We start from the raw sequence: 23,203 nt of genomic DNA on the forward strand, positions 1-23,203 counted from the left end.
ATCACTGGGAAAGTTGGCACCTGTGCAAGTCACATTGTGCCCCATCATATTCCACGGTACCACGTTGTGGGGGGACCAAGTGGGATTAGGTGATAGAGGCTGGAGGCGTTGCAATTGCCAGCTGGGAGTGGGTTTGGAGGTTGTTCCGGTGTGGAGTTGGGGGCAGCAGATGGGACAGTGGGAAGAATAGTTACCCCCTGAATGAGCAGGCTCAGAAGGAAACACAGAAGCATTGTGGGAGTGGCCTCATGTCCTGACTCTCAGGGAAGTTGGATGAGATTGATGAAGACGGAAGGTGATTATCCTCTTCTAATGTATCACACACCGAAGGTGGCAATACAGAGCCCTGGTGAAGTAAGGGGCAGGGTCCTTGTCCTTGGGACTCTGAAGTCCTGACTTATGTGAACCTCCAGGCTCTATGCTCACTATTTGCATAAGGTCCTGGCTTTTCATTTTCTTGGAGTTGGTGCCTTGTGCTATTTTATACACCCACTTGTGCCTGTGAGTGCAAATCTATAACAGAATTTTGAACCTCCATCAGCAATTCCCTGCAGTCATATAATGACAATAATTGCGTTCATAACCCTCCCCTTTTATTACGGTTTTGATTTTGCCCTTCTCTGCACGTCTTTCCCCTTCTCTCTCTCTCTCTCTCTCTCTCTCTCTCTCTCTCTCTCTCTCAGACTCTGTCCTTTTAATAGGTCAGAACCATGTGAATTCAATTCGTCATGTTTATGGAACATTTACTGTGTGCAAGGCTTGTGCTGGTTCATGGAAGATATGTTATTTATTCTTGCTGCTTTTGTTGTGTCTGATTGATAAGGGGGCAGGCAGAAAGCCCGCTTCACATGCATCTGTTTGCTTCTTCCCCCGGCTTGTGGAATAGACCACCCTGAGCTAATCTGAAGCCACTCCTTCCCCTCTCGCCCCTGCCAGGTTTTCCGGACAGATTTGATCACAGCCATGAAGATCCCAGATTCCTACCAGCTCAGCCCTGATGACTACTACATCCTGGCAGACCCATGGCGACAGGAATGGGAGAAAGGTGTGCAGGTGCCTGCTGGGGCAGAGGCCATTCCAGAGCCTGTGGTGAGGTGAGCTGGGTGGCTAGGCTAGAGGCTATTGGAACAGGGATAAAGGGGAGGTTGCTCTCTAGTAAGGGACTCCTAACCCTGGAATTCCTTTCCAGCCTTGTTTCTATTCTGTGAACCATGCTACTTGGGTCTAAATTGCCACGCACATTAAGTGTGAACCTTGGGTCAGAAATGCAATCTCTCTCAGCCCCAATTTTGTTGTCTGTGAAATAGGAATTGTAAGGATAATAACTTCCTTATGGGGTTGTGGGGATGATCTAGTTCAATGATGTATGCAAGACTCTTGGGCATGGGACCTCTGTTTTATAAAAACTGTCTGGAGTTAGATTACAGTCACTCCAGACAGATCCCACAGCAGATCAAGTCAGACTTCCTTTCAGGTACTGGGGTTTGAACTTGGCCTATGCTTGCTAAGCAGGTGCTCTACCACTTGAGCCACACCCCTCTCCCCTTTTTGTTGTGGTTATTTTTGAGATAGGGTCTCATGTTTATGCCTGGGCCAGATTAGATCTCTATCCTTCTATTTGCACTTCCTGCATAGTTGGGATGATAGGCCTGTATCACCACGCCCAGCTTTTTATTGGTTGAGATGGGGTCTCAATAACTTTTTACCCAGGCTGACCTGGAACTGTGATCCTCTTGCTTTCTACCTCTGGAATAACCAGGGTTATAGGTGTGAGCCACTGTGCCTGGCAGACTTTTAACTAGTCCTTAAAATTGAAACAAGCTATGCTTCTCACTTTTAAAGGACCCTTTAAAGAAGTTTGTTGAGGGGGAGCCCAGTGCCTAGACTCAGTAGATGCTCAGGAAGGAGTTGCTAGTGGACCAGCCTCTCATTGGCCTGCCCTGCCAGGGCTGGGTCAGAGTCTTTGCTGAGTTTCATACCCTGCCAGGTAAGGTTAGAGTACCCCTGCCTACTCTTGTCTAGGACCTAGCTACATGGCCGTGGTTCTTGCTTCTCACTAAAGAGTGAAGTCAAGTGCTTCTCTCAGAACCCTGGGAAACCCTTAGGGCACAGGGCCTGGGATCCCAGCCTCCCCGACTCACCAGCCTGCCTGAGCTGGGCAGCTTGGGCTGTTGGCAGACCCTTTCTGGCCTTGGCAGCCTCATGGCTGTGCTTGAGTCCATGTAGACCAGGCTTGGGACAAAGATCACAGCTGTCCCTTCCCTTGACATTGGCACCATTACTTCCTTTCCTGGCAACCACACTTGTGAATGGCTCATACACACCAAGAGCCTGCATAGTGCCAGCCCTGTGCTGGGCATGGGATCACAGACAAAGTGGACTGAGCCCTACCCACGTGCTCGGTGGGGGTTGGATGTTGCTGAGGACCCTTCCTTCTCCAGTGACTTCTTGAGAGCCGAGTGCCACAAATACTTATTTGTCTGGAGCCTTCTGAGGACTAGGGGAGCCCTGGGCTACCCTGGGAGGTCTAAGGGGCACATTGGGAATATACTCTGAGCGAATGAATGGGAGGAGATTTTTATTCTGCACATCCCTCTCTGGGGCCAGTGACATGGTTCAGGCACCTAGCCAGTCCCACACTCTCACCTGTCAGACCCAAGAGCTGTGACTTGACCTCTTAGAGCCAATTTCTCCTGTCTAAAACAGGGACAATACCCATACCTACAGAGCAGTGTGGTAGTCAGAATTAAATGAGAATACTCGTGCCCATTGGTGATGGGGACGGGCAGTCTGTCTGCTGAGCAGAGAGGCAGGTTCTGATTATGTTTGCCTGGCAAGTCTGTCCTCTCTACTTCATGAAAATATCAGGTGGTTCCAGAAATATCCATGGGCCTGGGTAATTAATTGTAGATGCTTCCACACCAGTAGCTCAGCTTCATTCAGTCTGTTGCGTGCTTTATCTGTTGACATCAGGAGGAGACACGTGTCTACACTGCCTTGGCTTCACGAGGTGCATGCATTCCCAACATATGCGTGGCTGCACTGACTGGTCTGGTAGGAGCCAGGCACTTCCAGCCAGTCTGGGGCTTGGAGAGGATAGCCTGGGGCTGTGAAGGGGGCCCCTTGGATAGCTCTCTGTGCCTCTTCCTCCCTCTCTCCCCCATCCCAGCCTCTCCATCTCTCTGCATGCTTCCCTGCTGCACAGCCCTCCTGGAAGCTGTGTGGCAACCACCATGGGCAGAATTTCTGGAGGAACTCCTGTCTGAGTACTAGCTTCACTGAGCCTCTTAGGTTCATCTTCTTATTTAATGGTCTTACTTACAGAGTACACAGCACTGTCCCCATTCGATAGATGAGGAAGTCGGGAAATTCTGGGGAATTTCTTGCAGAGCCACTGGGGCCTAGTGGGCTGCTGGGCCAGGAAATCAGAGGCCACAGGAACAAACCCTGGGTTGTCCCTGTGAGGCCCAGAGTGAGAACTTGGGTCTGACTACCCAGCCCCCTTCTGTTTCTCCCTGCCTGGCCTTTGAGCAGGTCTGCCCACTTCATGGTCTAAAATCTCTCTGGGTGAGAGATTTTCGTGTAGTCAGAAGATTCTACCCAGGGCAGCCAGACAACCTCTGGTGTCTGTCTGTGACCCCTCCCTTCCCTGTAGATCTCAGCCTAGTCGTCTACCTCCTTCCAGCTAAGCTCAGTGTGGCTGAGATTATAGCTAAGAGTGAGACCTTGGCTTTGTCGTGTCAGTCCATGCCTGATAGGAGAGCTTCCTGCAGAGCCAGAAGGGGACATTGAGATGAAGATGGGAGCCCCAGGAAACACAGGAAATGCCTTTTTTGGTATGAATCCTTTAGCCTTGACTCCCCAGAGAGAAAACCAGATCTTGGCCCCCAAGGTCTAACCAATTGGCAGCTGATAGGCAAGCAGGTGTGGGTAGCATTGTGTTATTAGGAGGCCATTTGGACAAGGGGTTCCCCAAGCCCTGACTAAACATATGCTTAGGGCACAAACAAGCTGAATTGTGACAGATTTATAGGCCGTGCCTTATTTATTTATTTATTTGTGATACTGGGGTTTGAACTCAGGGCCTCACATTTGCTAGGTAGGCACTCTACCACTTACTTGAGCCACTCCCCAAGCCCAGACCATGCTTTTAAAGGAAGTGTTCATTGAAGTGACAGTTTCTTGCGGAAAGGCAGCATTTCATTGAATCAGCAGTGTGACTCCATTTGGAATCACCTGGGGGGCAATCTGCCATCATCATTACCTAAGACCCTCCTTATGTTGGGCCTCTTGTGTGGGAAAGGTGATGCTGACCCTTCCTCCTCCTGCCTCCCACCTTCTCCAGGTCTCCCTCCTAGCCTGGAGGCCTTTTCCTCTTCCTGCTTGGGCTCCTCCTTCCCCATGCCCTGCATCCTTCCTGCCTCTTTACTGACATGGGATTTTCCTGGAGCCAGGGGTCCTTCCCAGGCATGTCTCTGTGGCATCTTGGGCTCTGCCCAGCCTGCACTGAGTCACAGCCCCTGGCAGCTCTGCTTCCGACCCCAGGAGGCCTCCGGGGCAAGTGAGGGGCCTCTAGGCTTGGCAGGGCTGACCAAATGGAAGCAGGCTCCAGACAATAACCATGGCAACCAGCGGGGGGTGGAAAGAGCTGGCATTTTAAACTGGTGTCAGGACTGAGGGGCAACACACAGCTGCATGGAGGGGACACTGCCCTCCCGAGGCCAAACATTCCCTTCTCATTTCAGGAGGAGGAAGGTGATATCCAGATGTCTCATACACACACACACACACACACACACACACACACACACACGCAGTTCTTATTATCTTTTGTGCTGGCCACTTTGCGAAAGCTTTACATGTATAATCTTTGTAAACTCACCAACCACATAAAGGTAGGTACTGTAATTATTTGCCCATTTTGGGGGGGTGATGACACCAGGTAACAGAGACATTCAGTGGCAGAGCTGGGCTTGGTCTCTGTCTGCATTCAGGGCCCTTTCAAGCTGCCTCAGAGGCAGAGCCGTACCTCAAGGGAGGACAGAGGTTCTAGGTGGTCCTGGGACATTAGTGCCCATGTTTGTATGCAAGGGAATTACTCTGCCACAGTCTTGGTTGGGAAATGGGGAGGCAAGTAACATCAGTAAGGGACTTGCTGCTCATGGAACCCAGCTGGGTCGTGGAAGGACAAGGTGTGTGGGTCCCAACAGTGGAGCCTGGTAGAGTGCCTCCTAACCCAAGGAAGAGTTGGCCTCAGTTCTGCTTAAGACCATAGCACTTTACGATGTTGGTGGAGGAGGGATCGGAGCTCGGGAGGCTCTGTGGACACTCCCTGGCCATTCCCCAGCCTAGGGTGAGGGGATCATGCAAAAAGACCTGGAGTTCAGCTGACTGTATCCCATTGGTCCCCAAGTGACTGTCACAGGGCATTGCCCAGAATGGCACATAGGACATCCTATAGGCCCAGGTAGGACAAGGCCAAGGCCCAGCCATCCTGATGGGAGGATAGTGGAGGTGGCTGTGGTTGGCCAGAGTGGATGTGGATGTGGTGGGCCAGGCCAGTGGATCAGCCTCCACCCCCATTGTCACTCTGCCCCACAGCCCTTTGGATCTATGTCTTGTGTACCTACCCACAGTCATTTGAGTATGTGGTATGGGCAGATGGTAGAGGAGAAAGTAGACAGAGGGGATAAAAGAGGATGAGCTTTATTGGGCATCAAAGTCCCACATCTCACTTTGCCACCACCTCAACTCAGTCTACCAACTCACTGGAGCCCCCAGGGGTTGGCAGACTAATTAATGGCCTCTCTCTTCATGAACCCGTTTTCCAGGATCCTCCCACCGCTGGAAGGCCCTCCTACACAGGTGTCTCCAAACAGCCCTGCACTTGGTGAGGGCTCCCAGCCTGACTGGCCAGGGGGCAGCCGCTATGACCTGGACGAGATTGACGCCTATTGGCTAGAACTTCTCAACTCGGAGCTCAAGGAGATGGGTAGGTGATCCACTGTGCCAAGGACAGGGAGGGTGCATTTTCTTCCCGGTCCCAGTGCTCTCCCCTCCAGAAGGACAGTGCCCCAGACTGGGGGAAAGTCCTACTGCGTTAATGATAGATGTGGTTTCAGTGTCTCTGTGCATCCCAGTATTTGTGCAGCTCTCGGGGCGGGGCGGGGGGCGGGGGGGTGGTAATAGTGCACAATCACAGCATTCTTGGGAATGCTACAGTGGACATGGATGCCACATCAAGAATAAGTGAGCACACAGTGGGGCTCTTGGCTGGAGCCCACTAACATGTCCCAATAATGGCCATCTCTGCAGTACGGAGCCAATTCCAGAGTGTGTTTCCCACACCCCTCACTACACACTGCAAAGCTCCCCTTGGAGCTGGTTACACTTAGGGCTACTCCATACTCTGTGCACCCACATGTATGTGTCAATGTGGTCACAGGCAGGCTGTCTACAGTGAGAACACTATGACAGGGGTCTTTGAGGATGGGTGGTCTGCCGGAAGACTGCCCCCCACATATTCAGTTTTCGCAGGTGGAGCTGAAACCTGAGGTGGTGGGCATGAGGCCAGAGTTCCTAGGTGCTTTTCCCCAAGTCTTGAAGTGGATGAGTGCAACCCCACACCCCATACATCTGCTCCTGCAGTCCCAGGAGCCAAGGCTTCTTCGGAGCTCAGGGGATCCTGGGTTCCTAACTGCCTTCTGCGGTCATCCCCACAGAGAGGCCCGAGCTGGATGAACTGACATTAGAGCGAGTGCTGGAGGAGCTGGAGACTTTGTGCCACCAGAACATGACACGGGCCATCGAAACACAGGAGGGACTGGGCATTGAGTACGATGAGGACGTTGTCTGTGATGTGTGCCGCTCCCCTGAGGGTGAGGATGGGAACGAGATGGTCTTCTGTGACAAGTGCAACGTCTGTGTGCACCAGGTGGGCCACCCCCCCGTCACTCTCACTCACACTGTATGTGTGTGTCATCGTGGCTATAGGAGGGCAAGGGGCAAAAAAAGCAACGGAGTGAGTTCCTTGCTGTGTCAGGGACACTCAGGGTCCCTTGGCTTAGTCCTACCAGCTAGTCTGGAAAGAAATGCCCATGGGAGAGTGTGTGTTCTCCCGGTTTCCTTCAGGCCCTTTCCTCTCCCTCTCCTCCTTGACTCCTTATGTCCTGAGGAGACAAAGATGCAGTAATACCACATAGTGATGGAGAGCCAAGCCTGAAGCCAGGCTGCCTGGTTTCAAAGCATAGTTCTGTCCTTCACAAGCTGTGGGAGTTTGGACCATTTTCTTGACTTCTCTGGGCCTCTGTTTTCTCAACTATAAATAAGAATGAGTTGTTGGAACGGTGGAGAATAGCTCTGGTTGAGCGCTTGCCTAGCATGCATGAGGCCCTGGGTTTGATCCCCAGCATTGCAAAAATAGAGAAAAAAAAGAGTTGTTGAGGATTAAGTTGTTTATTATGAGTTGTTAGTATAGTTTATAAGGACTATAAATACTTATTATTAGCTGGGCGTCCGTGGCACACACCTGTAATTCTAGCAATAGAAGGCAGAGATCAGGAGGATTGCAGTTTGAAGCCAGCCCAGGCAAATAGCTCTCAAGACTCTCTCTCGAAGATACCCAACACAAGGGCTGGCAGAATGACTCAAGTGCCTGCCTAGCAAGCGTGAGGCCCTGAGTTCAAATTCCAGTACTGTCCAAAAAAAAAAGATACTTGGTATTGTTACTGCTGTTAGAAACCAAATACAGCCTGGCTAGAACCCCTCTCTGAATCTTGGGCCCTGAAGTCTTAGGTCTTAGGTATTTCTGGGCCTTGATTTTTGATCCAGGGAACCCATTCTGGCCCCGACTTTGGGGCGCCCAGTGCTGCTGGACTAGCCCTTGGGGAGCTCAGAGTGCCTGGCAGGAGCAGGCAGTGTATCCCTTGTTCATCCACATCCCTGCGCCGGTAGTTTTGGGTCCATGTGCCTCTCCTAAGCCATAGGCATGACAGAGAAACCCTGTTTACAGATTCCCATATAAAAAAGATGAAAGCTCTGGGCCTTGATCCTAGGACGCATTTAACCTAAGAGGTGAGGTTCACGGACCCACCTGAAGTCTATGCTGGTTAGGAATCTCCTCCCAGTAGAGGGCAGCCCTGAGCCCTTTTACGGAGGACCGGGAAATGGTGAAATTTCAGTCATGCTACACAGGCAGAGAGCCTGTGAACCCCCAGGAGAGCTAGTTGCCCAGGCTAGAGGCCCGGGCTGGCACCATTTGCTAACTGGTCAGCTAAGTGCTGACCAAATGAAGATTGGCCATGCCCCTGAGCCATGATCTCCTGCTCTTCTCCAGGCATGTTATGGGATCCTCAAGGTACCTACGGGCAGCTGGCTGTGCCGGACATGTGCCCTGGGAGTCCAGCCAAAGTGCCTGCTCTGCCCCAAGCGAGGAGGAGCCTTGAAGCCCACCAGAAGTGGGACCAAGTGGGTGCACGTCAGCTGCGCCCTGTGGATTCCTGAGGTGGGTAGGCATGGGGGCAGTGGCAGGTCCAAGGAACAGCACATGGGGAAATGTGTCGGCGTGGAGCATGGAGCTCAGAGCTTGGGCTTAGGCAGAGCATCAGGAAAGAAGGGGATGGACACATCTCAAGCAATGGGCCTGGGAAGAACTGGGGGAACTGCCACGGGGAACTTTGGGGACTGATGCAAGAGTTCAGGTGAAGTTCCTATGGGTAAGTGAAGTAATGGGCTGTGGGAGAGTCAGGAGGTAGGTCTGAGGTCTGGATAGTAGTCAGGCAGCTAACTCTAGGGATGTAGGATGTAGGTCCACCTAAATCTAGGTAAAGTCAAGCTGCCTGTTTAAAACATAATCCAAGTCACCTGAAAGGAAATCAGGACGTCAACATAATTTGAGCTGGTAGTGGATCCGCTTCTATGGCTGTGCTTGGGTTGGAGAGGATAGGCTGAGGCCAGCTGGGAAAGCCGTGGGCCACAGTCTTGAGTAAAGAGGGTGAGCAGAAGCTCCTCCTGAAAGGACATCCATTTTCTTTAAAATGCGCAATGCTGAAATTCAGTAGAGTTCCATCCCTAGCCCTGCCATGTGCCCTGCAGATATTTGGCCTCACTCCAGTGCTGCCTGTGCCCAGAAGCAAGCTAGGTGGACCTTACAGCATGTGGTTCTTCCTTACTGGGCTCCCAGACCAAGACCCCCGGCTGGGACCCAACTTGCAGTTTCTGTGACGGTCATCGTTAGTGTCTGAAGCAATCTTGAAGATTGGGACTGCCTCTCGGTGTCCCCTGGGCTGGGCACAGCAGAGACAGAATGATGCAACAAGGACTCCACCATGGGAGCCCTTTGGAGAGGGGCTTTTCTTCTATTCTCAGGCATGGTCCTGCCTCCTGGGGTTGGTGTCCAGTAGACTTGGCACAGTGGCCAGTCTGTCCCTATAGGGGGAGCTAAGTAATGGTACATCTCCATTGGCCAGGAGAACCCTGAAGACACTTAAGAGGAGATGCCATTAGGCCTGTTCTTAGTACCCAGAGAAAATGATAAATTACAACATGAATTTTAAAGGTGCTGTTAATTAAGGCCTGAAGAAAGGAAGCCTTGCATATCATGTACCATCCTCATGCAACAACTCTCTCTCTCTCTCTCTCTCTCTCTCTCTCTCTCTCTCTCTCTCTGTGTGTGTGTCTTGAGGCCTACATAGCCACAGGCACACACTCCTCCAGTCACCTAATGTCATACTTTCACACTCCAGGCCTTGTTCCAAGCGCGCCCACCTTTCCTTCTATGGTGGTTAGCTTGAGCCAGTAGGAGGGACCCAGACCTTGAGCTGTGTCTGTTTGGAGTCAGGAAGAACTTGGGATTCAGGGCCTCAGCCACTGCTCTGTCTGTCCACTGCCTGGTTTCAGCAGACAGCCCTTCACTTGGGGGAATCCCTGGAGGCAAACTGGGGACTGATGGTGCTCCCTGTGTCCTGCCCAGGTCAGCATCGGCTGTCCAGAGAAGATGGAGCCCATCACCAAGATCTCACATATTCCGGCTAGCCGCTGGGCCCTGTCCTGCAGCCTCTGCAAGGAGTGCACAGGTACCTGCATCCAGGTACGTAGCCTGCTTCCACCTCCTGTCCGGGAGCACATGCTGGGTTAGGGAGGCAGGCCTGGAAATGGGTGACCGCCACCACCTCCTCCCCGTGCCACTGGAGACTCCAGGGAGGAGGGAGGCTGGGGCAAGACTCAAGACTTCACCCAAGAGGGCAGTATATTCCCGTATCCTCGGGTCTCCAGGTAGTGGGCACAGGCCAGAGGGCCAAGGCTCACCACCCTTTTTAAGTGCTTAGAACTTCGGCTTTCCGCAAGAGCAAGTGTTCTTGGGCTTGATCAATGCACTGTAGTCATTAAACCTGACTTGGAGGAATGGACATCAAATTTCCTCTCCAGCTCAGCTAATGGACAATTCTGACGCAGGCCAAGGCTGCACCAGTCTGTCTGGCAGTGGCTCCCACATTCCAGTGTGCACCAGAGCCACTCTGAGGCTTGTTAGACACACAAGACCCAGAGTCTGATGCAGTAGGTCACAGTGGAGCTGAGAATTTGCATTTTTAACAAAGTCTGGGAGGATTCTGATTGCCTCTGGTCTATAGTTTGGGGGCGGGGGGACATCCTTTGTCCTTCTTGTCTCTCCAGGAAGTTGTCACGGCAAGCACCAGGTGTGCAACCTTTAGAAGGGCCTGTGCGTGCACCGTCAGTGGCTCCTGATGTTGGGGACATTACTGCTGAAACAGTTCAGCTTGCCCAAAGGCTTCATCCAAGGCTGGGAGGGAGGGTCAGGCCTCAAGCTGCCTGGGCAAAAGAAAAAAGGGATTCAGCTGCAGCCCCTCCTCCCAGAGGACAAAAGGGACAAAAGTTCCCACCTTTGATAATGTTGCAGGAGTAGAGAAGGTAGCCTTTTTTTTTTCCCTTTGGTAGTACAGGAGTTTGAACCCACAACCTCATGCTTACTAACAGGAACTCTGCCACTTGAGCCACCCTCCCAGACCTCATGTAGACCAGGCTCTCCTCCAACTCACTCTATAGTCCAGATTGACCTGGAATCTTGATCCTTCTGCCTCAGTATCCCAAGGCCTGGAATTATAGGTGTGTTCCATCCCATCCCACTCAGTCTTTCTTTTTGCTGCATTTTTAATACCAAACTCTTTCACTGTATAAAAATGTACTTTGAAATAGACATGATGGTGTAAACCTGTAATCCCAGCACTTGGGATCCTCCTGAGGCAGAGTCGAGGCAAGCCTGGACTAAATAACAAGAGCCTGTTTCAAAACAAAGTAGCTTGTTCCTAGAGGGGCTACACAGTCTCCTGATTGATTCCCCCCTGGTGCTTGATGCTGGTCCCATTACCTTTCCAGGTACCCCAGAGTTCTTCCATCCCTACCTCCCGTAACTCCCTCCACACTGTACAAGATGTCAGGGCCCGTGCCATTTTACGTTAGGTCTCCCCAGCCTTATACATTCTCAGTAGAGTCCTGTAGGAAACCCGTCTTGTTCCCCACCAGATCTCCCTTCACACCTGACACTTCCTTCCTCTCCCTCCAGTGCTCGATGCCTTCCTGCGTCACAGCTTTTCATGTCACGTGCGCCTTTGACCATGGCTTGGAAATGCGGACTATATTAGCAGACAATGATGAGGTCAAGTTCAAGTCATTCTGCCAAGAACATAGTGACGGGGGCCCACGGGGAGAGTCTACATCTGAGCCCGTGGAGCCCAGCCAGGCTGGTGAGGACCTGGAAAAGGTGACTTTACGCAAGCAGCGGCTGCAACAGTTAGAGGAAGACTTCTACGAGCTGGTGGAGCCAGCCGAGGTGGCCGAGCGGCTGGACCTGGCCGAGGCGCTGGTTGATTTCATCTACCAGTACTGGAAGCTAAAGAGGAAAGCCAATGCCAACCAGCCGCTATTGACGCCCAAGACAGACGAGGTGGACAACCTGGCCCAGCAGGAGCAAGATGTCCTGTATCGCCGCCTGAAGCTCTTCACGCACCTGCGACAGGACCTGGAGAGGGTGAGTGGCCCTGGTGGGCCGTCCCCAGTGGTCTTGCCCTGGGGCAGCCAGGACTACCCATCTACTTTGAAAAGCAGCAAAGGGGCTCAGGCTTCCAGGTCAGTGACAGTATGGAGATGATTGAGGCTTCACAGAACTGAAAATGATTCAATTCTGAGTCCCTCTGGTTCCAGCCCTTTTGCAGGCCTGGTTCCATGATGAGAGGCTGGGAAGCCCCAGTGACAAGAACCCCAGGCTCCTGACACCTAATCACCTCTGGCCCCACTTCTGGTCTCTTTGGGTCCTGTCTGGGCCTAGCACATCAGCTTCTGTTCAGAGACTGAGAGATTAATAGCAAGAAGTGTAGAATCGCCAGGGCAGGATTGGGTAGGCAGGCGTGAATGTGGTTCCTGTAAGGTGTCTTGACAGGATGGGTGTGAAGCGACCCGTGTGGGGTAGAAGGATGAGACGGAAGAGGCTGGTAGATCATGCAAGGCTGGGTTGGTTTCTGGGGGCTACAGGTGCAGGAACTGTCTCACTGAAGCTGGGACTTCCAGACCTCTGCCATGAAAGGGGAACATTCTCACCTGGGTGCTAGGAGATGGGATGTGGCTTGGTCTAGGGTGGTAGCTTTGGAGCTACACAAATTAAAACAAACGTGGGTCCTTCATGCAGTCCTCTGAGCCCCAGGGGCCGTTCTGGCCTTTCTTCTCTAGGGTTCCAGAACACATGGAACTGTGTTACAGTGTCCCTTATGGCACAGATAATATATTGACCTGTAGGAAACTGCCTGGGTAGAAGCCTCTAGGGAGCTTTGCGTGACCTGGGGCAGCCGCTTTTTTTTTCATCTGTACCTCAGTAGGGAAGTCTGTAAAATGGGTGGAATATCTTGGCCTGTGTCATACTTTGTAGGGAGGGGTGACTGGACTCAGCTTCCCCATTCTTCTCCACCCCAGTCATCTGCCCTGAGGCCCAGGCAAGAAGGAAATGACCCCATTGCCCTGGGAGGGACACTTTTACTGCCTGGCATCTGCTAGCGTGCCACCAGGTCAAGAGGAAGTGGAGGTGGGGAGAGATGACATGTCCCTGGTTCCAGCCCAGTTTCCTTTCACATGGGACAGTGGTGTCAGCTACAAGCTCTCTAAGACCAAAGCTGCCTCCAGACTTCCTAAAGCCACCCAAGTCCCTACCCCCAGAGTCTCCAGTGCAAAGTTTTCCTCCTATATCAGATGGGACCTCCCTAGTGTGTCCGGTCCTGGTGTCCGGCCCTGGCCAGTCTATATAGGGTGGTACAGGGGCTGACTTACTTCCACAGTCATCATCTTGGGAAAGGAGGCAGATCTCTGAGCTCTGTGGAGCAGGTGAAGAAACCAGGACTCAGGGATGAAGTGACAGGAAGTCTTAAAAAGCAGCTTATTTCTGCTGGGCGCTGGTGGCTCACGCTTGTAATCCTAGCTACTCAAAGAGACAGAGATCTGGAGGATCGCAGTTCAAAGCCAGCCTGAGCAAATATCTCACAAGACCCTATCTTAAAAAAGTCCATCACAAAAAAGGGCTGGCAGAGTGACTCAAGGTGGGAGCCCTGCATTTAAACCCCAGAACCACAAAAAAAGAAGAAAAAAAGAAACTTGTTTCTTAGGGTTGGAGCTTGACTTTGGATCTAAACTGGGGAAGGGTTGAGGTCAGGTAAAGGATGTTGGCTCTTTCTGTTTCTGTAAATTTCTCAGGTGAAAGTATCCAATTATCAGTGACCCCAGTGTCGGCTGGTATTGGTGGAACCAAAGTCTGAGGCTGACAAGGGCAACTGGGAGGCTCTGGGGGCCCAAGGGAAGCAGAGATGCCACAGACTTCTCCAAAGACAGATGTCATTTGCCTGATTCTTTAGAAAGTCAGGGCCGACAGAAGTCTGTACAGCTCCTCATGGCTCTGGAGGACCCTGTCCAGATGCTGTTTCCCCAGAGGGAGGGGGCTGGGCCGGTGAGCACCAGCTGAGAGCAGGACAAGGGGAGGTGCAGCCTTACTGGGCTGAGAAGGAAGAACATCCCAGATAGCAATGAGCCAGCCAGCTCATCCCCCTCCATGTCCCAGCCTCAAGTCCAAACAGCCACACGTTGGTGACCTAAGTGAATGAATAGCACCAGGAACTCTACAAAGCCCCTTGGTGGTGGTAGCCTAGCCAACAGGCTGGTCCCTGACCATGGCCCATTGCCAACAGCTGAGAGTGTCCAGCCTATGACTGGGTACCAGGCCAGCTTGACCCTGGAACCATCTGGGAGGTGTGGGGTAGGGTTAAGAGCCTGAGGCCTTGGGGGGCCTGGTTCTACATCCAATTCAAGCACTCCCCAGTTCTGTGCCTTCTTTGTTTCCAATGGGAATAAGGATCAAACTGACCTTGGGGTCACAGCAAGGATAGGAGACATAGCTGAGCACAGTGCCCTCCTTTGTTGGCTGTGATTATTGTCTCTGCTCTGGCCCTATAGACAGTTCAGTTCTTAAAAGAAGGAAGGCCTGGGAGTCGACATCCTCCCTGATGGATTTGCCTTTCCACAGCCAAGCGGTGGGATTGCTGAGAGAAGCAGGAACTGGGGCCACTACCAGCATGAAGTTCTATGTTATGGTCAGCCCAGAAGATGTGATTTCCCAAAATTTTGAGCCCTGGCTGGCAGCTGGGAAAGACATGGTTGCCACAGCCTCCTAGAGTTATTCACGGCTGACAAAAAAAATTGCAGCAGTGAACATCAGCCCTACAAACACCAGCTAGTGTCCCCTAGCAACCATGCTGGCAGTCAAGCTGCTGTCTGTGGCCATGGATCTTACTACCAGTTTATTTGAGAGCCTGACTTGGCCTGAGGGGGTGACCCCAGAGAGTGGAGGTGGCTCTAAGGCATACACTAGTCCAGAAAATGGACATGTGGGAATTCCCAAGGCCTCATTTCTGCCACCTTTCTCAAGGAAAGAAAAAGCAGAGAAAGTGCCCTTTCCCCACATTTGCCACCTGCCTTCTTGTCTCTTGGTTCCCTTGTCTACTCTGTCCTCAGTGCCTAGATTGCTGTCCCCTTGCTCCCCGTGCCCCCCAACACCACTAGTAAAGCCTGGCTTGTCCTGGGCAGCTCCAGCCTCTAGGCTTATCCCCTATACCTCCCACCTCCAGGACTTCTCCAACCCACAGTGCTCCTCCACTGCACCTAGTCACCACCTCTACCTGCTCCCAGGCCAGAATCCTAGAATGTCACAAATCCTCCTCTATCACAGCCTCTTGTTCTTCTCATCCCAGGCAGCCACTCTTCCTGTTCTCCCTTTTTTTTTTCCCCTTCACTTTTATCCTTCCTTTGGAATTAGCCTGGTACCCATGTTGTCCCTGTGCTGAGGCCACACACATAGCAGAGCCACATTGAACACAAGCTGTCCTCTGCTCAACATAACTATCCCTCCCGCAGTTTCCCAGGCTCCACAAATACCCCAACACCAGTCCTTTCTAACTCAGCACCTGGCTGGGAGTCCTCCCTGCTCCTCAGCCCCACGCCCAGGCCCTGTCTAAAACCTGTTGATAGCAAAACAGCATCAAAATGTAAAACCTGGCCCCAGGGATGTAGATAAGTGGTAGACTGTATGCTTTGCCAGCGAGGCCATCCCCAGCACTAAAAAAGAAATAAAAGACTTGTATTTACCAATCCTTACTCTAGTCATTGGGGACCCTTCTAGTTTTTCTCTTGATTCATTTTTGTATTGTATAAATTTTTAGTCTTTTTTTTTTTTTTTTTTTTGTGGGAAGGAAGAAGAAAGGAAAGGAAGGAACTTAGATAGGGAGTCCTCAAGGTAAATGAATTGCACAATATTCAGTAAAATGTACTTGTGTTACTAAGAGGATAAGGAGAAATGTGAAAAAGTAGTACCAACCAAAGAATGTTGGGATTCTCATAGAGGGAAGTTGTTTTTTGTTTTTATGTTTTTAATTTGGTATTAGGTTTTGAACTCAGGGCCTTCATCTTGAGCCACTCCACAAGCCCTTTTTGGGGATGGGTTTTTTTCAAGATAGGGTCTTACGAACTATTTGGCTGGGCTGGCTTTGAACCTCTATCCTCCTGATCTCTGCCTCCTGAGTAGCTAGGATTACAGGTGTGAACCACCAGTGCCTGGTGCCAGAAGGAAGTATTCTATCTGGAGCCAGAATCTTCAGACAGTCCTAATTTTGTAGTGTATCCTTATCAGTAAACAAGCTTGAGCAGATACCTCCAATGTCTCCCTCATAGTTGCCACTGTGTATTATGAAACAGACATAACCAGAATTTCTAATAGGGTTCCTTTCCCCAAAATGCCAGCACAAGTTGTAATGTTTTCCTCTACCTCTCAGTGCTTTGCACCTCACTTTGGAGGCCCTGGCAGAGAGGAAATTCTCAGAGTTCATAGTGCTGTCTAAAATGTGTATTTTAGAAAGAGGTACAGGTTCCCCAAGCCTGAGGAAAAAAAAATTTTTTTTGTTGGAACTGGGATTTGAATTCAGGGCTTCACACTTGCAAAGCAGGTACTCTACTGCTTGGGCCATACCACTAGTCCATTTTGCTCTGGTTATTTTGGAGATGGGTTCTTGCATACTATTTGCCTGGGCTGGCCTCAACTTCAGTCCTCAGTCTCCCAAGTAGCTAGAATTATAGGTGTGAAACACCAGTTCCCAAGTGGAAACTATCTTTTAAGTGGCCACTCCAGTGACCCTGATGCCAGGAATTTATTTGGGCATGGCTTGAGATACCGCTAGATGGACGACTAAAAGCCCTACGTCAGCATTTTACTAGGAAATAATTAAGTGTGACTCTTGGTACTTTGGGGAGAAATCGCCATTCCAAGTCTCATCTCATCTGGTTCCACATCTTTAGGATGGTAGGCTTGAGGGTGGAATAAGCTCTAGGATGACATGTTGAGGCCAGAGCAGGTGCTGTAACACTTGAGCCACTCTACCAGCTTTGCCTGATGTGTTTGAGAAATTAAGAGCTGGACCTTACCAGGCATGATGGTTCACACCTATAATCCTAGTACTCAGGAAGCTGAGGCACAAGGATTGTGAATTTGAGGCTAAAAACTGGACGTTGACTGATCTGTTTTTAGGTTAGATGTGACCGGTTTGTTTGCAGGTCTCCAGAATAGCCATGAGCAGACTTGGAGTATTGCTTAATGGCAGAGCATGTGCTTAGCACAAGTGCAAGGCCCCAGGTTTGATCCCCAGCTTAAAAATAAATAAATACAAACAAAACTATCATAATGCATCTCCTTTCTCATCCCCATTCCCCCTAGTCCACATGGCTGCTGGGAAGGAAACAGGCCAAAGGAAGATAGGTGGGGAACCTTCCAAGCCAAGAGTCAAACATTACCAAGGGCACAGGGCAGAAGTGGGCTGGGCACAGAGAGAACAGTCCTGATGGGCTGTGGGACAGTGTCATAAGAAGGGAACTCTAGTGGTTGGGAATGTGGCTCAGTGTTAAGAGCATTTGCCTCGCATGCACAAGGCTCCAGGTTCAAGCCCATCACTACCATCAAAAAAGGTGGGGGGGAGGATTTGATTAGTGTCCTCTGGCTGTCCTCACAAAGTACTACCAACTAGAGGACTTTAAAATAAGAGATTTAGGGCTGGGGTGTGGCTCAAATGTAGAGCACCTGCCTAACAAATGCCCTGAGTTCAAACTCCAGTACCACAAAAAAAGAAGGGAAAAAAAGAACAACCCAAAAAAAAAAAAGCAAGAGATTTGTCCTCACAGTTCTGGAGGCTACAAGTCCAAAATCAAAGTGTCCAGGGCATTGGTTCCTTCTAGAAGCTCCGAGGGAGAATCTCTGCCATGTCTCTCCCTTAGCTTCTGGTGGATGCCAAAAATCTTTGGCAATATTTGGCTTGTGGACCTATCACTCCAACCTCTGCCTCCACTGGCACACAATATTCTTCATGAACGTCTAGGCGTCCCTACCTCTTTCATGGACTTTCATATAAGGACACCAGTCACATTGGATTATGGGCCTAAAATTAGTCATTTTAACTAATTACATCCACAAATCAGGTCCCATTCTGAGATTCCCACAGACTTGAATTTGGGAAAACACCATTCAACCCAGTATAGAAGTTCTTGGAGGCTGTAAAGGGGGAGGGGAATGATTTGATTTGCATTTCAAGAGCAGGGCTGGGGCCTGTGAGAGATAATAGGGTGAACCAGGAGGTGGATGGAACTGTTGTGGGGAATTAGTGAACAAAAGCACTGCTTTGTCAGCCATGGTGCAGACAAAGAGAGCAGGTCATCAGAGATGAGTCCAGGTTTCAGCCAAAATCCCTGCACTCTAGCCACAAGACCAGGCCGTGACCCCTGTGTGTGATCAGTTCTTGCTTACCCTAGATGGCCCTTTGTCCAGGAAGCCTTGCTCACCACCCTAGGTCTGGTTCAAGACTGCCTGGTCCTAAGAGTACTTGATCAGCCTCTGTCCTGCTGAGTGGGAGGCCCTGGAAAGAAAGAAACTCCAGTGGTATTGTTCACCTCAAAGCCTAGGTTCCCCACACAGCAAGAATGCACAGGGCCACAGCCGGTGTTTATGCGTGTAGGGAGGGGTTTGGTTGGAAGGTGGTCCTTGCCAGGAGGCCAAAGCAAAGGCGCTCAGACTGACACCAAGTAGTCACAACCCAGTGCTGTCCCTTAAGAATGGGCTGGCTGTGGGAATGGATAGAGCTAGGGGCTCAGCAACAGGTGGAACCATGGCCTGATACTCATGGTGCAAGCTGAGGGGTCCATACAGGACCCATCCCACAGTGGCTAGAGACTGGAGCAGGCCTCTGGGGTTTGAACTCAGGGTTTTACACTTGTAAAGCAGGCTCTCTACTCTTTGGGCCACACCTCCCGTCCGTCCATTTTGCTCTGGTTATTTTGGAGATAGGGTCTTGCAAACTATTTGCCTGGACTGGCCTCAAATTGTGCTCCTCCCAAGTAGCCAGGATTATAGGTGTGAGCAACCAGTGATAGGCTAAGATGTCAGTTGCCAGGAGGAATGGTGGTTGGGCCAACAGGCAAGGGTTCTAAACCAGAGGCCCCTTCCAGATAGCTTAAGGACAGGAAGACTGAAAGCCTTGAAGGTGAACCCAGCTAGAGACAGAGACCTTGGCTGCAAGTGGAAAGACCCTGGTGGACCCAGGATTCAAGCTGAGCAGCTTTGGCCAGAAGTATATGAGAGAGCAGCCAGTAAAGGACAATAGCACTCTGGGGTAAGATGCCAGGAGGATATGCAGTGCTTGAGACCACTTAAAGAATGTATACCTTCCCAGGGACTAAGCAAGGTGTTCTTCAAAACCCCTTAGGGGGCTTTTCCCACCTGGCCTAAGGGAGTCAGAAATGTCTCTGCCATTTCTGCTGAGGAGTTCTGTCACTGGCTACATGAATGTGGCCTTGCAGATGTGAGAAGGTTGGCTGGAGCAGCAGGGGCCTGGCCCAGGTTCCAGTGCAGCGGGTAGACATGGAGCGATTGCAGGCTAGGCACAGGTGGATTTGGACTGCTTGTCTTCACAAGCTATTCTGCTGGACTTCCCTTTAGCTTCATGTACTGGGTCACAACATGCTTAGGACTGGCTGGTTTTTACCATGGTGCTTAAATCTGAAGAGTTGCTTTGTTGGGAAAGGCAGGCCCTGGCTAGGAGGCAGAGAGGGGACTTGGATAGACTCCAGTGAGCTTCAGGGCACTATGAACTTAGAGGAAAGCAACTGTGTTGGAAAACCTTGGGGGACAGTGTGGCTGACTCAGCATGAAGGTTAAGACCAGGGGAGGAAGGTAGAGTTGCCAGGCTGAACTGACCAGATGCCCCTTGCCTACTCTGGGCCCAGGGCCAAGGCTGTGCTCAGCCCTGTGTTCTAGATTACAGATGTGATGCACAGAACCAAGGATGTACTCAGGGTCTGGGAATGGGTTCCCAGATGTCCTGGGCAGGGCAAGCAGTGGTGGCCTCTGCTCCAGCTGCTGCATTCTCCAGCAGTGAGGCCTCAGATACAGGGTGGTTGCCCAAGCCCAAAAGTAAAGTAGGAAATCTCTCTTGTGTTTCCTCAGGTTAGAAATCTGTGCTACATGGTTACAAGGCGTGAGAGAACGAAACATGCCATCTGCAAACTCCAGGAGCAGATATTCCACCTGCAGATGAAACTCATTGAACAGGATCTCTGTCGAGGTACACCCTACCCCATCTGCCGTTGGCTACCTCTGTGGTAGGCTGGGTCCGAAGGAGGGTGTATCTTCAGTTGTCTGTGTGTGGCATTGGGAATCATCAACCCCCTCCCATCTCTACCATGCAGTTATGAGGCCCGGATAGAACCGGGCAAGGTCCTGGTTATATTGGTAAGCAAAGAGCCAGGGTCTGGAACATGGGTCCCAGGCAAGCCCTCAGGGACCAACCCAGGTCTGAAGCAGCTTGTGTGTAACAAGTGCAGACCCAGAGTCCAGGTAGCTAGCTCTGTGCTGGGGGTAATGCAGGACAGGCAGTTGCTGGTGAGCTCCACTGAATCTTGGTGTACCTGGGAGTCGATTCTAAGTAAGGCAGCTGCCGAGAAATGGGTCAGAGCCTGTGTGTTCCTTCTGTCTGACCCATGTGACAGGAATCGGGCCCTGGTCAGCAGTGGTTTTTTTCTTGCAATCACATGCATTTAATAAACCTGGAAATCAAAGGTTAAAGAAGCTCTGACATTGATCCTGTCAGTTAATCGTGGGTATTGACAGACACAGGGCCCTTCCTAGAGTGCAGACATGTTAAGAAGGGAGATGCTTAACCTCCCCACAAATCATGCTCTAACGTTGAATTAACATGCAGCAGAACTAGATGGGTTGGAGAGAGATTTGGAGCCATGGGTGCCACTCCTAACTCAACCTCTGGGTCACCACTGAAGCAAATGACTAGGGACCTAGTATTGCCCCCATATCTGCAGAAAACTGAGCTGCCTCAATTGTGCTTTGGAATCACCACCCACTCTGGCATAAAAAACTAATGTTGCCAAGTATAGGTGCTGGGTCAGGTAGGTTGTGATCACACAGAGCTCACCATGCAGAACAGACTGGCAGCTTTGTGGCTGCCACAGCTTTCCCAGCTCCCTGTCTTCTGTTTATTCATTCAGTGAGCACTGACTGAACACAGATGGGGTGTCTGCCCTTGTGTCACCATCTGGAGAAAGAAAGTGATACTCCAGGGTCTTTAGTCAGTGGCAGTGCACATACTGGCATCAAGGCTGAAATAACATCTCAGGCTCCTTAGCACTTGACTGTGGCCACACATGTCTGACAAGGAAGCCCACACAAGATGTCTGCAGTCAAGGAAGCTGAGGGTGAAAGGGCAGGAACTGTGCCTTCCGACACAGGGTCCTAGAAGGAAAGGGGTCTGCATCCCTACATGGGATCCTGAGTGTTAGCACCAGGTAGCTTCAGGACTTGGCATTTGGACTAAAGTCTGATTTGCCTCTACCCCAAGCTGATACTCCTGTTTTTGTGGCCCTAGAGCCCTCGAGTGTGGTGTAGGCTGCAAGCATGCTGCTGAGGCCTGTGTGGCCTAGGGGCTGGACAGGCTCCCGGTGCTGGTGGTATTTGGGCCTTGATCTGAACCTGGTGAGGGACAGACAAAAAAAGAGCATAGGTCTCCAAAGACCTAGAAACCAAGTATGTCTTGGTAGACAAACTGGAAGGACCTTGCCATGACTGCAGCTGCGGGAAAGGACAATGCTTAAAATGAGGCTGTGGGGTAATAACCAGGTGAGAGAGATGTGGCAAGGTCTTGTGGCCTAGGGAAGTTGTCCAGACTGTCTCAGGTCCTCCCTTCAGAGTATGTGTGAGGAGACTGTGGCCCAGCCTGAGGTTGGTTGCTCTTGGGACGTAACAGCAGAGCCGGGGCTGCACTCCTCCACCTTCTCTTAACCTTGCTCCAGATGCCCTTCCACCCCTGGCTGAGAAGTTGGGGAAGATTCAAGAGCTGGGTCTTTTCCCTCCATATGTCTCTCCTTGCTCCCTAGACTTGCAGAGATCCTGGAATAAAAGAATGTGAGAGGCAGTGTGAGACCTGAGCCTCCCACCTACTGCCTGACTTCAAAAGCAGACCGGGAAATCAAGGCAGACTTGTTCAAGGCGGGGGCCGGCTATGGTGTCAGGCCCAGAACCTAAGCCTTTTGCCCCTCAGGTGGTATTCTTTCCAGTCTCCGTCCAGTTCCTAGGCCTGTCATTCAAGGCCCTGCCCAGTCCAATCTTGCCTCCAGCCATCACTCCACCCACCAGTGCTGTAGGTGGTGTAGGTCAGACTGTAGGTTCAGACCTTGCAGGTGAACAGAGGGTGAACATGGAGGGCGGACTCCTGGGCTGCCGTTCACCGAGGCCGCTCGGGTAACCATTGTCTCCTCGCTTTCCTTGATGCAGAGCGTTCTGGGAGGAGAGCAAAGGGCAAGAAGAGTGACTCAAAGAGGAAAGGCCGAGAAGGCCCCAAGGGCAGCAGCCCCGAGAAGAAAGAGAAAGTGAAGGCTGGGTCTGACTCAGTCCTGGGGCAGCTGGGTGAGTGAGGGGCCACGATTGCCTGGCAGACTGAAGCCCATACCATCATCCCACTTGCAGTTCCCTACCACACACACACACATAAGGCCAACTGCTCAGAACAGAGACAGCAGTCCTAGAGCGGTCACCAGCCCCTTCCTTGCCTAGGTGCCAACAAAGGGCAAAAGTTGCTGTCTGCAGACCTAGGCTGGGCCCTGCCAGAGCCCTGCGTGCTAGATTTTCCCTGAAGCTCCACAGCCAGTCAGTCCCTTACTAGGAAAGGAGGATTGCCAGAATGCCTTATTGCCTGTCCCACCACCTCTCATGGGCTCTTCCTCAACTCCAGCAAACTTTTCTGGAGTCCTGCCCTCCCAGAGAGACCCACCCAGAATGACAAGTGGGAGCAAGTTTGCACAGGCCTCCTTCATTGGACAGAACAGCTCTCAGGGGGCCTCAGTTCTGGGCTCTACTCCCTGGATGTCAGACGCTACCTCTAGAGCTCTTCTCTAGAGTACAGAGTGCAGTCCTCTTCTTGACCTTACCCCAGCATAGAAACCCCAGGTCATTTTTTTTTTGAATGTCCTCTTGACAACTTGAGTGGAAATGTGTGTAAAGATGCAGCGCCCTCTGCTGGCTCGAAGGCCTTTCCCTAGGCTCTTCCTTTCTTGTATC

At 51.3% G+C, this 23,203-nt stretch overlaps 1 protein-coding gene across 11 annotated transcripts in view; it reads left to right on the forward strand.

Moving 5' to 3' along the window:
- The window catches only part of Jade2 (jade family PHD finger 2), a 50,500-nt gene that overhangs the window by 22,336 nt on the left and 4,961 nt on the right, over positions 1-23,203 (forward strand). For all 11 annotated transcript variants that reach the window (XM_020168461.2, XM_074057305.1, XM_074057308.1 and 8 more), the window contains 8 exons: positions 937-1,094; positions 5,832-5,992; positions 6,723-6,934; positions 8,336-8,503; positions 9,971-10,087; positions 11,579-12,043; positions 20,084-20,201; positions 22,421-22,552. In XM_020168461.2, the coding sequence (XP_020024050.1) occupies positions 937-1,094; positions 5,832-5,992; positions 6,723-6,934; positions 8,336-8,503; positions 9,971-10,087; positions 11,579-12,043; positions 20,084-20,201; positions 22,421-22,552 (1,531 nt within the window). The remainder of the gene's footprint in view (positions 1-936; positions 1,095-5,831; positions 5,993-6,722; positions 6,935-8,335; positions 8,504-9,970; positions 10,088-11,578; positions 12,044-20,083; positions 20,202-22,420; positions 22,553-23,203) is intronic.

Source organism: Castor canadensis, chromosome 16 (genome assembly GCF_047511655.1).
Source record: "Castor canadensis chromosome 16, mCasCan1.hap1v2, whole genome shotgun sequence".
Classification (NCBI taxonomy): domain Eukaryota; kingdom Metazoa; phylum Chordata; class Mammalia; order Rodentia; family Castoridae; genus Castor; species Castor canadensis.